Consider the following 16,391-nt stretch of genomic DNA (forward strand, 5'->3'; position numbering starts at 1 on the left):
TACATTATTCCTCCTGCAACTTTTACCACATTAAATCTAGTCACCTTCTGTTCTGTGGGACACTTGTTTTGTAGCAGAAGGGGAAAAGAGAAGAGACAAATTTTCCTGCCTGACGGCTGCTCCGTTCTTGACCAAAAAGTACTCCTGGAGCATAAAACTGAACTTTCCATTGTGCCCCTATGGGATTAGCTATGTTTAGACTTCTCTGTGGGCTTGCTAAGGGAAGAGAAAGAAAAGACAAACAAAGCACTTGCTTCTTGCAGTGCTCTGAAATGCACTAAGCAGTTTCTCTTTCCTGGTTTTACAAGCAAAGATAACCATTAATATTCCTTAACAAGCATTGAGAGCTAAACCCCTTTTATACAAAGCCATTACTGGCAAGCATGCAGGTGCACTGTGCAAGAAGTTCACTGTCCCTTACAAATACAGGGAAAAAATACAGTTATCTTAATCTGAAATTCCTGGAAGACTAAAAAGTTTCTTTGCCATAATGCAATACTATAAATACTGTTGGTTCAAAGCCAGTACACAAGAAGCCTGCCTTTGTAAAAAACACAGGTCTTCAAGTGGACTCCTGAGTTATCGTAACTTTGTTTTAGTGTGGGAAGTCTCAGAAGTCTGGATAGTTTTACCCAAACAGTTTTTATACAAATCCGCCTGCAATGTCTTGCGATCGTACTTGGAAACAGGATTTTCAGTTACTGATTTATCTGGAAATATTATCAAAACAAAGCTGCTTGCAAAACAGACTTCCTCACTGACTGGAAATACAAAAAAAAGAAAAAAATATGGATTTTTTCTGAACCTCTTAGAAGATTTGGGTTGAACTTAATCCTGGAGTAAACATTTGGACCTTTACCACTTAAAGTAACCTCAAAGTCTGATAAATATTACTCAAAACAATACATCCCCTTAGCTGCAGTTTACATACACACAATAATATAACTCCTTCTCCCTTTCCACTGGTTAAAAAATATGAGGAAGAAAACTTTATGAAAGAAACCCCAACTTACTCACAAAAGCTGACTACACCAAAAAGACATTTAAGACATGTCAACATTTTCAAATGATCCACAGGAAGGAACTGCAATAATTTTGATGTAAAATATGAGTGCCTTAGGGCTTAGAGAGAACTTGCACCCTGAAAGGACTCTGAGTTACACTGTCATCACACAATGTGGCTTGTTTTTGGTTTGCTTTGGTTTTTACAGATCACGCTTAACTTGAAATATTTTATATCTCAGTGATGAGCAAAAAGCAAATTCCCCATGTCCTCACCAGGGTCTCTGTGATTTTTTGTGATTTACAATTCTGCTTCCCAGCCTTTATTTTTCACTCTCCCTGGCCTCTTTAAGACACCCCCCAGCAGCAGCAGGAGAGGATGGCAGGAGGCACTGAGTGCAAAGCCTGGTGTGCTGCCAAAAGCTTAAAGTAAACAAGCTGAAACAAGAGAGGAAATCTATTAACTGCTTTCCAGTCTTGAGCTACTTACCACAAAACCAGTGAATGGAATAAACACTGGCAAAAGGGATAATAAATACATGGCAGGTTCGCTGCTGGGTTGGTAACCTCGAGATAAGTGAGAAAGAGCAATAGGGGAGCCCAGCTGGTGCTCCCAGCTCAGTGGCTATGTCGTGGCCTACCAAAGATGTTTTGAAATAACATTTCTTACATAGTTCAGCATGAGCAGTTTGTCATATATAAAAAAAGTTCTTATTTCAAATTTTATCTTTTATCTATGCATTCAGAAATAACAGTTTTAGAAAGTCTATTCACATTATGTGGTGGACAAGAGTCCCTCATCCCTCTCCTGTGCAAGCATGAACTGTAGCTTCCCTTTTCAGTAAGACTTGGCACTATTTGGCATTTGAGAGCTCAGAAAACAGCAACAAGATTTTATTAGCATTTTGTTATCAGGATGGTTTGCCTGAAAGCCAGTAATTGCCCTCTCCCTGATTTGCTGGCCTGAGCAAGTGACAGAGTCATCAGTCCATGGATGCTGTCAGGTGAACAGCCCATTTTCTTTCCTTCCCATTAGCATGCTACACACCAGGGTTGACACCAGGGTTGCACAGATGAGCTCCAACTTTTCTGAACAATTGCTGGGAATAACAGCATTATACCAACTCTTTCATCAGGTGTGAGAAGTTCTCATGCCTTGAGAGTTTTTTTGGTTTGCTATTTGTTTGATTTTTGATTTATTGCTACAAAGTGCCTTTTCTCAATTTATTTCTTCTACTTAACCATCAAGTACTAGCTACCTCTGCCAGATGGACACAGGGCTGGATGGAGCTGGGCATGGCAGCTGTTACACTGTGTCTTTAGGTAACATCTGTATTATGGAAAGATTCATAAAGAAAGATAAAATAATGCATGTTCTGAAGAGTTTGCCAGCCAAAGAACAAAAGTAATGTAAGTAAATAGCAGAATAGGTATAAAGGGTAAACTTCCAATGTACTTCATTCCTCTGCCCTTGACTATTTGAATTACAGACTTTTTTTTCAGCAGGGATATGAGGAAGGATTAATCAATGGGAAGGTGTTCAGTGAGAATCTCATGCAGGTTTCAGTACAGAAGACATTTATGTCAGCAGTGAATATGAAGGGCAGCATGCTGAAGTAGTTGGCATATACCTATTGACTTTCTGCTGAACACTTTGCCTTTCCTCTTCCTAATCCTCCTTCTAACCTCTGCCCTTATATCTCACCTTCACTTCCTACTGATACTCCCTCCTCCTCCTCATAAAGATGAGGTGGAAGGTTAACCTAGAACTACTTCTAAAGGCTATCCAAGTCATTCCTGGTCTTTGCGACCAGCTTCAAGAAACGGGATTGTGGCAAGCAAAATTCGGCATATTGAAAGTGTTGACACATTATTTTCCAGAACATCATTTCTCTCCAGTCATGGATTTTCTAATACTGCAGCAACAATGATGGGCTTCCATTTGAATCCAACATATGCTCCCTTTCTAAGTAAATAGTATATGAAACCTGAATGAAATACTTACGCTTCAGGATATTTCTTTGCTCTAGCTCTTCAGTTGTGGGCCTCTGGCTAAGTCTCCTGTGAGAACAAAGTAAGTGATTGATTTAAAACCAATAAATGACATATTAGAATTTGCAATACAGCTTAAAAAGTGTAACTTCCAGAAGTAATTTCCAGGCAGTTACAGTAACTGCTCATGTTACCGGAGTGGCCATTTGTTTTAAAAGATGTAGTGTTGCCATTCAAACACAAGAATACTTGAATAATATTACAGAAGTTGTACCAGCATATTTAAAGTCCTCACAGGTATAATTTTATGAAAGAATTCATAAACCTTTTTTGTTCCCAAGCATCATCACTACAATCAGTTGTGCAATTGTTAGATAATTCTCAGATATTTTGAATGAATTTTGGTATTTTTGATATTTTGAAATCTTAATAAAGTTTTAAAAAAAACCCCAAAACAACAAAGCCCATAAGCTGTTCATTCCTCACTAATTTGTACGTACAAATTGGGAGCTTTAACCGAAACTTAATTTTATTTAGTTAGCTAAATATAACAACTGCCTTTACAAAAAACTCCAAACTGAGATATTAATTTTCTGATTTGTACAGGGGAGAACATGGTTGATGTTGTCTCTGTGTTTACTAAACAAGTCCACTTGTTCACTTGAGGAAAGGAGCAAGAAAAATATCAGCAGTAAAACTTATTTTGCAGATGTGTTCAAGATAGATGTCCCTCTGTCCCACAGCACTCACAGAGTCTGCTACAGACTGTCTTCAGCCTCGTGACACTTATCCAATTCAAGTCGTGCTTGGACTTTCAGATTTGTCCCAGAGGACTGGCAGGTTTACCACAGGTGACCAGTCCCAGCTGTAGGAAGTCCCAGGCGGGGGCCTGACCCAACCCAGACTGAGCTGTGGGAATAGATTTTCCACCGGACCTTGATGCTGCCAGGTGCTGACCACCATGGAATTTTTAAGAAACTGGCATCAAACTTGGTTGTGATTTTGGGTATGAGCACAGCCCTGATGCATACAGGTAATGTCTCCTGCCACCAAAGCAGAGCTGTGTACGGTGCATTTCAGCTCTCCAGCAGAACCCACAAAGCAGCTTCTGCATTCCAGCTCCCAAGGGAGGACTGACAAGCAGGATGTGATCACTGGAGCTGGGATTTGTTCAGGAAAGCAGTGATACCAACCACACCTCTTTATTAGCAGAAGAAAAATTACCCTTGGGCTCTACACAGTAGATGTATCACTCTTACAGTTCAGTACTGAAATAGCTGCCTTGGCCAGACACCCAGTTCACAGAGCAGCTCAGCTCATCTTCTGGGTGTTATGCAGGGCTGCTGTGCTCTGTACTGGAGCAGTACCGACTGGACTACCCTGTATCTGGAAATCTCCAACAAACACGGGACATCCTCCAAATCTGGACAACATTCCTGAGCCAAAGAGAAACAAGGACAGGTCTAGCAAAATACAGACAAGCTGTAGTCTATTCTCAGAGACCACAAAAGCCAAAATATACATGACGATTTTTTATTAAAAAGCCTGTAAAAGGCAAGTGAAATTTTTTTATGCAATGTTCTCAAGTTCAGAAAGAGAAAGTAACATATATCCCATAGCAGTTTATCAGCTTGAGAAAGACATGCCTCAGAGGTGGGCACAGAAAACACTAAACACTGATCAGCTGAACTTCTTTTGCTGGAATCAGCATATGAATAATGAAGGAATTGGAGAGCCAGGGGAGAAAGGGGAGGGTCAGAAGGGACAATATGCACAGGCATGCTCTATGTGTCAGGAACTACTGCTCTGTCTGAGATGGGTATACAAGTGGAAGTTCTGCTAACAAATTGGAGAAAGAACCTGAACCATGGCATTGATTATCGTGGACTTGTTCTTACTCTCTTCCTCTTCTTACCTTTTTTAACCAAAGTACCCAAAACCCTAAAAGCTCTCAGATTTTGTTTCTTGCAGGACAAAAAATGTATTATTGACAGTTTAAAGTTTTGTAAGAAATAAAACCACCATTTTCCAGACAGTTGTACCACAAAGATCCTGCAGTGCTTATTGGGCTGCATTTAAAACATTAACCCAGTGTTCTCAATTCTCTTCCTCCACCTCCAGCCAGTGAAAGCACTTTTACCCTGAGACTGATACCTCACTAGCTTCGTTCCAATCTGATGTCTGATTTCCTGCCTCTCCTCTTCGGATGTACGCTGCAAGATGTTTTTGTCTTCTAACTCTTTCTTAGATGGTCTGTTGCCAAGTTTGATAGCAAGAGTATCCCTACGACGAATTTTACTTGCCAAAGAGCCTGAGGAAAGGAAGAGTAAGGTAGATTTAGTTCATTCATGCTCAGATTACAGACACAAACTCTGAGTAAGAACTTTAATACCTCCCCAAAGCAACCTTGGTCCCACATGCAGGAGAGGAATATTAATTAACATCAAAAGAAAAATTTTAGCTCCGTTCATGAAAATAAGAAGCTAAAAGGCTTGGAGGAAAAAGCTACCAGACAAATTGATACAAACATCACTTGTCATCTGTGAAGTGATAGGATAAAAATGACAAATCTACACTAAAATGTCTTTGAAGTCTAATACATTACAGGTTGGCTTATTTATCTGCTTAGGATATTTAGCAACCTGCTGCTCTTTTTCTTCAGCCTTAAATGGTTTAGTCTCATTCTATCATCATTTCCCTCATTCTTTCAAATTTTTTTTCAATCAATTACCACTTAGTTCTTTGATAGTGCTTTCCATCTCTAAGTTATTTGTAAATTAAAACAAAAAATACAGTTTAGAAAAGCACTCTGAGTGTTTGTAAAGTAACCTAGGCAGGAACCCCCAGACACTTAAGCAATCTGTTCTCCATAAAACTGACACAGTAGGGACAAGGGCCTTGCAGCTAGGCCAGCATTAGCTTCAGCCAACTGTGGAAGGAAGAGCATTTTTCACAGCCTTTGTAGTATTTCCCTTGTGTCTTGACATTCTGACTGAGGTGGTTGTGTGCCCTAGGTTGGCAGATTTTCACTATGTAAAGAAGTTTGGTAAGACCACAGGCTCCAGCTCACTTCTCATAAGGCACCGTGCTGCTGTGTGAATACATGACCTTTTGGTTTCTGTCACTTTGGGCTGTATTCAAACCCAACACAGTACTGCAGAAGACTTCAGCCTCTTGAGCTACCTGGCACTTCACCTTCTCCTGCACCAGTGGCCATGACAGGAAAAACAATGTTCGTTTTGCCTCATCCCACTTTGGTACACTGGACCTTGGTGTTTAGGCCTTCTTTGCTGAGCACAGTGAAGCACCTCCTCCAAAAAAGATGTGAGCAAGGCTCTCAAAACCATGGTTTGATGGTGATTTCATACTGACACAAGGCCACCCTGGAGGAGGTAGAGGGAGGGCTGCCCTCATTCCTGCTCCTGACAGCCTGCTGCTGCCACCTTCTTTGCTCAAGCAAAGGAGAAACCTTTGGGTGAGCTGGATCAGGGAAACACCAATTCTACTGAAAATCAGCTCAACAACAGGTGCTACTGCAAAAATAAACATGAATTCTAGCCTAAGGAAAGAACATCTGGGAGCAGGGATTAGGCAGAATGGGGGCAGGACAACCCCTTCAGCACAGCAGGGCTTCTGCCCAATTAGGGTGATGATTGAGTCATGACCCCGGATGAAATTTCAAAGCTGTAAAACTTAGATGCAATCTACTGTGATCTGCTCTGTCTGCCAAGGTTGCTCCAATCCTTAAAACATCCTGATCAAAGAGGAACAAGTGACTTTCAGACAGTGAAGCTGCTGACAGATGGGCTTCCTCTGTCATCCACCACACCTGTAACTCCCACAAGGAACTCACGACATGGGCAAGCCAAATCAATGGCTTGCAATGCCCTAATGTGGAGGCCTTGTTCCACCCTCATGTCCTTCTGAACCTGTTCCTCCCACCTCCACTCTCCTCTGTGCAATGCTTGATCTGCTCTCACCTGTACACAGGCCCCCAGCAGGTTTCTGATCATGATTGCTTGGGAGAAGCAGGATACTCATTTCTCAGTAGTGACAAAATACTAAAGCTCCTAAAACCATTCCCTGAAGCCATTCCCCTCTTTGCCTCACACTAGCATGGGTCAGGCATGCTCACATAAATCAATCTGAAAAAGGTAGCCTGCAGCTTCTGGGCAGGATGCTTACTTTCAGAACTTGCACTTTCATCATCGTCATCGTCGTCGTCATCATCTGTGTACAGGATCGGCCCGTCCGAGTCCGAGTCACTGCCATGGCTCTCTCTGCTACTTTCACTCTCAGAAGGGGCAGCAGCATCAGAAGCCTCCTCCACTAGCTCAGAGAATGCTTGATCTGGGGCCTCCCCTTCTTGGTCTTCTTTGGTAGCCAAGCTTTATTCATGAGCAGATAAGGTGATACATTATTGCAAGCAGACAAAACAGAAGTGAGAGGCAGACTGAATAGGCAAGTACAAAAATAAAAGTTCTGTTAATGAAAGTAATTACTTTCTAAAAAACATACATATATAAAACATTTATAACATATGCAGATATGTATATATATCTATGTATGTACATTAGGAAAAAGGATGCAAACAATCTGGAACAATGCACTGTAAAGACTGCATTAAGACAAATCCTAATTGTTTTTTGTTTCTTGTGGCGTGGGACTGAGAGAGAAAACAGTTCATAAAGCTGAGGGTGAGAGGAGCAAGTTGGAGAGCAGATGGGAGAGCAAAGTTTCCTGGTTCGGAAGCATAACCCTATTTATTGTGAATACAGTTTCACTGCAGGTGAGTTCAAAATGTCCATGCCCATAACTGATGAACATGAGGATCAGCAGCAGATTGCCTTTTGCCTTGGGAAAATCTTTATGTAAAGGAAGGGTAGAGCAGGGGGAGATGCAGCACTGGAATGTAGAGCTGGCAACAGATGTACCAGCAAGAATTTAAAGGAAGGTCTCTAGGCTACTGGCATCTAGACTAAACCCTCTTGGATTTATGTAAAAGATACTGATTTTTGTGGCAGGGAAGAGAGAAATTAATAAGGCAGTTTCATTTTTCTGCCAGCTATTTTGCTTAAAAAATGTAATTATGACTTTTCTCTTGACCAGTTTTTACAGTACCTGAGATTTAGACAAGTTACTAGGCAGCGAAGGACCAAACACCTACTAATTGGATCCTGAAACCCTCATTTTCAAGTGTTCGAGTAAATTCAGCTACTGAATTGAGAATTTCAGCAGCGAGATATTTAATGACGTCTACAGAAAAAAAAAAAAAAACCCCACCCTTGTAATTCGGCACCATTTCTTGTTTGCCTTAGTGAGAGATAAAGAAAAGAGTCATCATCTATGGGCTGAACTGCTGACCACGGTGTCAGCCACACAATGAAGTAAGAGATAGGTCATGAGCAATGACCATCTGGGCAAACATGAGGCACTGCAGGTGAAAGGCTCAGAGGCACTGGGAAGGAACAAACTGTGCTGGGCTGCAACACAAACTGCTCCCAGTCAGCAGAAGAAACAGAAGCGATCCCCACGTGTCTACAGTATCCCGTGCAAAGAAATGTGGCTTCCTCGGCTGTGGTGCTACCGCTCCCCCAGGACAGCCAACCTGTCTTACCTTTCCATGTCTTCTCTTCCCGTATCTGGAGCGCTGCCTAGGGCTGCACTGCTCAGACTCTCATCTGTGCCGCGCTCCGTCTGGAGAAGAGGCTTTATGTCGGAACCAGGGCTGCGTGGCCCTGCCACACAGCTGTCTGACACATCTTGGCCACCTGAGGAGCCAGCAGGCTGACTAGCTGCAGCAGGAAAAGGAGGTGGAAGTGGAGGTGGAGGAGGGGCAGCAGTGGGAGGAGGGGGCACAACAAGCTTGCTCGACTGGTCTGCGTCCTCTGTTTCAAAAATTACTACGGAAGGTTGCTCAGGCTTGAGTTTTTCTGCCTTTACTTCCAAACTGTCAGCTGTCGCACCTGAGGGGGAAGAAGCAGCCCCATCTGGTGCTGTTCGTGGGGCTGACTGTTTCCCAGGTTTTTTCTTGCCCCTGGGAGTCCCTGATGTGCCAGATTTGCTGGAAGTCTCCCTAGAGGCTTTGGGATGAGATGATGTGGATGAAGGAGATGGTGATGAAGAAGACTTGGAGACTGGTAGTTTTTTTGCATGAGAGGAACCAGCTAAAACAAAAAAAGAAAAGGCATTTTACAATCTTGCAATTATACGATTTTTGCACTGTATTTTCTGCATGGATTGAGTTGTGTTGGTCTTTTAAAAATGTAAAAAATACACTTGATACTTCTACAATACTTTGTGTAAATTCTTGAGATGATTAAATGTTGCAGTTCCAATTTCACCTTTGTAGTTGGAGACACAGAAATTATGAATACTTGCCCAAGAACAGCAGAGAGGACCAACCTTACAAATGGGTAAGGGTTTGTTTCAAGCATTCCGCACTGGCCCATTACACCTTGCCTGGACATCATCTAAGAAGTCCATTACTTATTCCAAAATATGTGTAGTGTCCTAGCTAAAAAAAAAAAAAAAGCTTGCTGGCAGAGAAAACTGCCTGACCTTTCCTACTACATGAATTTTTGGTCTGATCACTGTGAAAACTCTGTGATTTTTCTTATACTTTTCAATGAACATCTGAGCAGTGTTACTGAGTATCACTTTCACAATGTTATTGCAACTGGTGTCCTCCTACTTAATGACAAACAGCAGCGGGACAGCAAAACAAGGTGTACTTTCAAGTCCAGCTGGGTATGTCCACAAAAGAGAGGCAGAAACCACTGCTATCACTCTGCCCTAATGACCTCCAGCAGGGAGGAGGCACTGAAGGCCTCCTGTATGTACTGGAGGTTTTCATCTTACCAGTGACCAACTCAGGCAGTCTTGAAAATTTAGTGAAACAAGGTTTTGACAGTAGCTGTACAAGCTGGCCAAGCTGGCTGTTTAATGCTGTGACACTCACCATGCTGAAGCATATATGTTTAATGCCCAAGTTCACTGGAGATTTCAGCTAGTCTGCATGCACATGTGCATTCCAGCCACATTTCTAATTGCTGGGTTAATGCACCCATCACCTGAGATGGGAGCTTCAAATTTCTCACTCTCATTTAAAAAGCAATAAAAATGACAACCATCTAATGGTTCAGTCCTTTTCATCAAAATCCATCCAACTCAAACACTTCTGATGGAGTAAAAATTCATTAACTTCCAGAGAACAAGTGAAAGTGTTATGAACTTACACAGTAGCCTTCTGGCTAAGCTTACTTTGTAAAACAGTAAGCTGCAATAGAAATCTGCTGAAAAGCCTACTTTACTTATAAGCATTTAAATAAAAACACCCTCCCCAGCAGATTAGGAGAGAATTGAAGCACAGACACTGGCCATAAAAAGTTCACAATATAAAAACAGTTTTCACTGTGAGACTGTTCTCAGTCTCAAAGAAGATGGAAACTAATTCAAAAGACACACTTTACCATTCTCTTCTGTGGCTGAGTGTTATGGTTTATAAACATCTAGAGTGCTGTGAAGCTTCCAGTACATGAAAAAATCTGAAAAAATCCATAGAAATTTCAGGCAAATCACTGTTCCTCTTTGTGCTCCAAGGTGACTGTAGAGGGCACTGTCCTGAATCTACTGATACTGCACTAATCTTCCCACATCAGGTACAAATCACTCAATTTACAAGCAAAACAAAATGAAGCAGAAAAATGGCACAGGCAGAAGCTGATAATTAAAGCAGAAATAGATGTTAGTTCCCACGTGCAAATTACTTAACAGAAATCTTACTGAATACGTGGATAGCAGAAAGAACACGTTCTGATCCACATCAGTACAAGGTGGAGATTATGGGGGTACAACTGACTGCAACCACCCTTACCCCAACGGACCCTCCACAACCTGTCCCTTGGCAGCACCAATGTTTAACAACATACTTCGGTTAGGGTGAGAACCCATCATCCCCCTGGTTCACTGATTTGCATATCTAAAGTTGATTGGTTAATGTTTTCCCCTCCCTGTTTTATGTACAAAGTTGTAAATATTAATTTCCCTTAATTAACTATGTATTAGTTTTAGAAAGTTCTGTACTCATCGACATCCCATTGGCTGCTTCCCTTATTCCCTCCCATGTGTTATTCCCATTGGTTCCCTCAGCTTCAACCCCACATCCTTCCCTTTGCCCCATTGGCTGTAACCCTTATCCCCGCCTTTCCATCCCTTCGTATAAAATTCCTAGACCCTCAGTTATTTTCGGCTCTTTGTCCCTAGTCCCTTCACGAGCTAACTGTCACATGGGACCTATAGGAAGAGTCCCCTCTCTCCTTCTTCACCTGCGCGCCCTCCAACTAGCCCAGGAGCAGCTCCCTCGGGTGAGGACCTCACTCTCTGCTACCTTTTGAACCAGAGGGTGCAGCCAGACCTCCGGACTTCTTCAGTGTTCTCCTGGCTAGTGCGCCCGCAGGAGGTCAACAGAATCAGTGACATGCTTACACTTAAGAACTGCAGCAGAATACAAATACATGGCCATACAATTGTGGCTGGGAAAATGGCAAAAGATGTTTCTATTGTAAAAATCCTCACATTATTCTCAGAACCTTTCTGGACCTGCAATTAGATACAGAAACTTAAAAGATTTCTCCCACAGAAAACCGCCCTGACGTGTCCACATGGGTCAGAAGTGCTGTTGCTGTTGTTGTTTTTGACTGCGCTGGGTAATGATTTTCTGTCATGCCTCTGTTTCAGTAGAATACTTGAATTCGGATTAAAAGAAAAATTTAATGGCTGTTGTTTGTTTTTTGGCATACATCCATGCCTACATTTAAGTTCCATTCTCCCAGTTCCACTATTTCGGTATGGAAACCTGCTGTGTTGCCCTTAGGAGAGTCATGGCTCAGTTGTTACTCATAGTCCTCTCCTCCTTCATGGGACTTGATCACTGGCTGCATCATGTGTTCACTTTCATGGGGATCTGACAAACCTCTTGTACTAATACTGTTCCAAACCAGCTCTACTTACTTAGTACTGCCCCACTTTGAATGAAAACAACGTATTTTTAATGTTGGAAGAAATTACCAGTAGAATAAGTCATATACGTGGATGTATTTTACACCTGTATGGCCTCAAGCATTGCATGACATTTCAGCAAGGCAATAGAAGCAAACAGAAGACAAATCTGGAACCTGGATGTATTTTAATCTGAAAAGTCAGATACCTGACAGCTTGTTACCAAACACTGCTACAAACATTTCTTTATGTGATGGAAACATTTCTTTATGTGATGGGTTGTTTTATTTCTGAATGATCTGCTGTTACAAGGTTGCTTCACCCAGGAAGAGCTGAGCTTTCCAGCTGCATGTGAACCAGCAAATTCTGGATTTTCAAAATGTTTATTCTTGTAGTCATCTGATGTAGTAGGGACAGTTAATACCAAGTTAATGGATATTTTATGGCAAAGTTGTTACTGTAACTCTAGAAGTCTTGCAATGTTTTCAAACAGTCCTCTTCTGTATGCTGCAAACACAAAACTTGCCAAAATGTACAAGCTGTGAAGAGAAATACTTGCAGAGAAAATGAGGGACTGGAGGGCTTTCAAAGACAGACAGAGATTGAAAACACAAGGCTTGTATAAATTTGCCAGTATGTATATGGAGCCCATTCATCACAATACTGCTTTGTTCAAATTATATGTGGATGTTTTCATTTTGGTCACTGTCCACACTGCAACCATTCAAACTCATGATCAGTACCTTAGGAGCATCCACCTATAATCTTTAATCTTGCATCACTGCTGAATTTTGGTCTAATAGTGTGGCGATAAACACATGTGCTATATGCCTGATGATTGATATTTTCCTTTTCCAGTATGCACTTAAAATCACAGCACCTGAGGGAAGCCTGATCATTTCTAATGGCTGTAAATATTTTTTTTTCAGCTAAACCAACTGCTATTCAACAGTCTTTTAAGATGTCTTCATGGTTTTTATTCTCAACCTCTTTGTGGTCTTGTAATATTGTCAAATTGGAATGGTTGATATTTTCAGTAGAAAGTTACAGCAATACCAAAGTACTTTTCCTTAGGGGCAACTCGTGCTTGGTTTCAGAAGTCACCTTCTTCCCTGCTGATTCTTGAGCACTTCTCTGGGTCATTTTGTTGCCAGCTTTCACACTTGAACTGGGAATTCAGTGGTGTCTCTGATGTGCTTGGTGTACACAGGTTAATTAAACAGTGAGGGGGTCTGTGTGTTGTTTGGGGGGTTTGTGGCCAGCAGAACCAGAGCTCAGCAGGAAGCTCTCTACAAACACCCGTGGCATGCTCTCCAGTACCACTGCTATGCACCAAGGCACGAGTTACCGTAGGACCAAGCCAAGCACCCCCATGCACATGCACCCACCGCAACTGCACTGCATGGGCAGTACTCACCAGCTTCTCGATTTGCACTGGCACCTGTTGGCTTGGGCGGCGGGACAGGAGGCTGCTTAGCAGGAGCCTTTCCCTTTTTTTTAGCATGAGGTGCTTCAGTACTCTTATGGCTGGTGGTGGTGGTGGTGGAAGCAGCAATGGCATTTTTTGGTGGTAGTGGAGCTTTTTTAGGTTTAGGCTTAGGCTTAGGTAGCGGTGGAGCATGGGATGTCGGTATTTCTGGGCAGTGATCAGTGCTCTCTATGGATAAGAAAGTGAACAGAAGCCAACTGACACAGACATACACCATGTAAATTCAACAGCAAGCCTCACAACAGTGACTACTTCTGCTGCTTGAGCTCTTGGGAATCAGGAGAGAGTTCACCTTCTGCCTCTTAATGAAGAGCTACCTCAGAAGAAAATTACTTTTCATCTCAATTCAAGACCTTCTCATGGAAAATATTTACCTGGAACTTCTCTCAGACACATCTATTCTAGACCTCCAAGGATCAGCCTTTACATTCAGTATCCCAAACTAGAGCGCTGGCTTCAAACTAAACAAAGGAATGCTATTTACTTCTCTAACAAATCTTTTCAACCCTACCCATCCCAAGATCAACAGGCTATAAAACTCAGATTCATGTGAACCTGAATGTGAACAGGGCCATTCTCTCAGCCACAGGCTCAAACATGCCTACACAGTGGAAATTTTCCAGATTTTCCCCTGAAACAACCCATTCTTCTGAGCTGCACATTGCTTGCTCTCAGCAGCTTTATTTTGGGTAACTTCCTCAGGGTATTTCTACTCTTTGGAAACAAATGAAGTTAAATAAGATAGGATATCATTTGGCATGGAAATGCTCTCCTCTCCTGCAGTTTCTTTAGGTACTGTTACACAACTGCACTTTCAAGAGTCAAGAGTTCATTAGTCAGCAGGAATTTGGTTTTTATCTACATTGTGCTGTGCAACAGGAATGGCTCTGCAGCGTGAAAGAGGTAGCACTGAGGACCCAATAACCACAATCTGCATCTCAGGAGACTTGACTTTGGACTGTCTTCAGGCTAGTTCTGTAGATTGCATGACTAGTGGTGGAGGGAGTACAAGTTCCTGAGTGCATCTTTTGTCTTAGTTTCATCCAGAAGAAACCTGGTTTGTTTGTAACCTGCAAACCAATGAAAGGTGAGTGGGGATGACCAGGAAATTAACTTCAGAAGTGCATGCCTAATGCCAGCTATAATGTTAATGTAGGTGAGCCATTTACAGTTGACATACAATTTTGCAACATAATCACTATGGCTGTAAAACTTGGTGTTCCCAGGTGGGAAGAGCTAAAGCTCCCAGATGGGAAGAGCTAAGGTTCCCAGATGGGAATCTTCATCTATTTAATTAAACCAATTCTGTGCCCATTTGGTCTCAAGATAGCCTTCCCAAACCCTTCTGAAAAAGGATGTTATAGAAGCAAGAGCATTCCATCAGAATCATATAGGCTTTGTTTGCAAGTTACTAAAAACTACGACTGGGGAAGAAAGAAGACAAACACGTACTACAAAGACTTTTAACAGTCTCTTCTATCACTCAAGGGAAAACCATTGCATTTCTTGCAGTATGTTCCTATTAGAGCCTCACTCTTAATACACATTAAATGGATATTCTCGTCTCTCTTCTTTACCACGTAAAAGATTCCCAAGAGATAAGCAACATATTTTAATTTTAAGATTAGTAGATGAAAAACAAATAGCATGTTAGACAACAAAGACATTCTTCCTCTCAGAAACAAAGCCTTTCCAATTTCTAGCTTAAGGCTTGTTAACATGAACCTAATGCATCACCTGCAGTTATTAAAAGCAACATGCACACATGTCTCTTCATGAACTGAAGGAATTAACATTAACTGTCCAGTGTCTTCCTCCTTTATCTCCAGCCTATGATAGACTAATATACTTTTGGTAAAGCTTTGGAAGAACCATGTGATAGAAACCTTTTACAGCTTTCAAACAGATTCTTTTGAGCACAGATTCTTGTACCATCTCTTTGTTTTCCATAGAAAGACTTCAAATGGAGAAAGAAACATGCTTATTTGTTACATTTTGATCTCTTCTTTTACAGCAAAAGTGTCTCCTTGTGAAATTCTACCTACCTTCATTCAAAGTTGAAATGCTGATATAATTCTGAAAAAGCAGGACATTTTAAAATTTGAAGTCCATTAATAACAAATATGGCAAGAGAAGATATGATTTTGTATTTTGAAGATCCTGAAGGACATGACGATCAGAAATAATTACAAGTGTTAACAATTCTTCGCTATACGTTTTAATTAAGGATCCATAATGCTAAAATTTTATTTACTAATAAGAAAGAATTTAAAACTTGTTTACTTATACACCATTACTGTGTTTTGTTTCAGGTCATTAGTAGAGAAAATGTTAAAAACAGAATGATAACCTAGAAAAAGTAATATACCATTCACCATATTCTAAAGTAATAACAGTCAATCTACATTTAACCATATAACTGATTAAATATATCAGAATTCATCTCCTGAACCAGGAAAAAAGTTACAAAATAAAACAAAATATAAGGCTAAAGCTATATTTATTTGCAAATAAACACATCCTAGTGACAACCAACTGATAGTTTTTGATTTTTCTTTAGACAAATACCTAAAAACTATAAACGAAAACCAAAACTGGAGCAATTCATTTACGTCAAAGTTCTTGCTTGCAAACTTCAATTGTGATTAAAGCTGGCAATTCATACAGCATTTATTTTAATAGAAATGCCTTGCCATCACTGGGATACTATCTTTGTCTAAGATAGCTCTTTTCATACTGTTATGTACCTCATTCCAAAGACTGGCAAAGACTGGCAGACTCCTTCTGCACAGCTGCATCCTACTTGCTCAGACAGTTACACTTCTCATCCAGTCTTGCCCTTTTCTTGGCCTTTACCAGTGAACCTTCTTTTTACTCACAGCCAGGAGGAAACCTGTGGTGAAGATCA

At 41.2% G+C, this 16,391-nt stretch overlaps 1 protein-coding gene across 5 annotated transcripts in view; it reads right to left on the reverse strand.

Moving 5' to 3' along the window:
- PHACTR2 (phosphatase and actin regulator 2) overlaps positions 1 to 16,391 on the reverse strand; it is a 133,890-nt gene that overhangs the window by 15,315 nt on the left and 102,184 nt on the right. For 4 of the 5 annotated variants that reach the window (XM_032101975.1, XM_032101974.1, XM_032101977.1 and 1 more), the window contains 5 exons: positions 13,412 to 13,651; positions 8,612 to 9,161; positions 7,180 to 7,382; positions 5,149 to 5,305; positions 3,008 to 3,063 (listed from right to left, as the gene is read on the reverse strand). In XM_032101975.1, coding sequence (XP_031957866.1) covers positions 3,008 to 3,063; positions 5,149 to 5,305; positions 7,180 to 7,382; positions 8,612 to 9,161; positions 13,412 to 13,651 — 1,206 coding nt within the window. The remainder of the gene's footprint in view (positions 1 to 3,007; positions 3,064 to 5,148; positions 5,306 to 7,179; positions 7,383 to 8,611; positions 9,162 to 13,411; positions 13,652 to 16,391) is intronic. The other variant, XM_032101978.1, reaches the window with a different exon arrangement.

Source organism: Corvus moneduloides, chromosome 3, assembly GCF_009650955.1.
Source record: "Corvus moneduloides isolate bCorMon1 chromosome 3, bCorMon1.pri, whole genome shotgun sequence".
NCBI classification, from domain to species: Eukaryota; Metazoa; Chordata; class Aves; order Passeriformes; family Corvidae; genus Corvus; species Corvus moneduloides.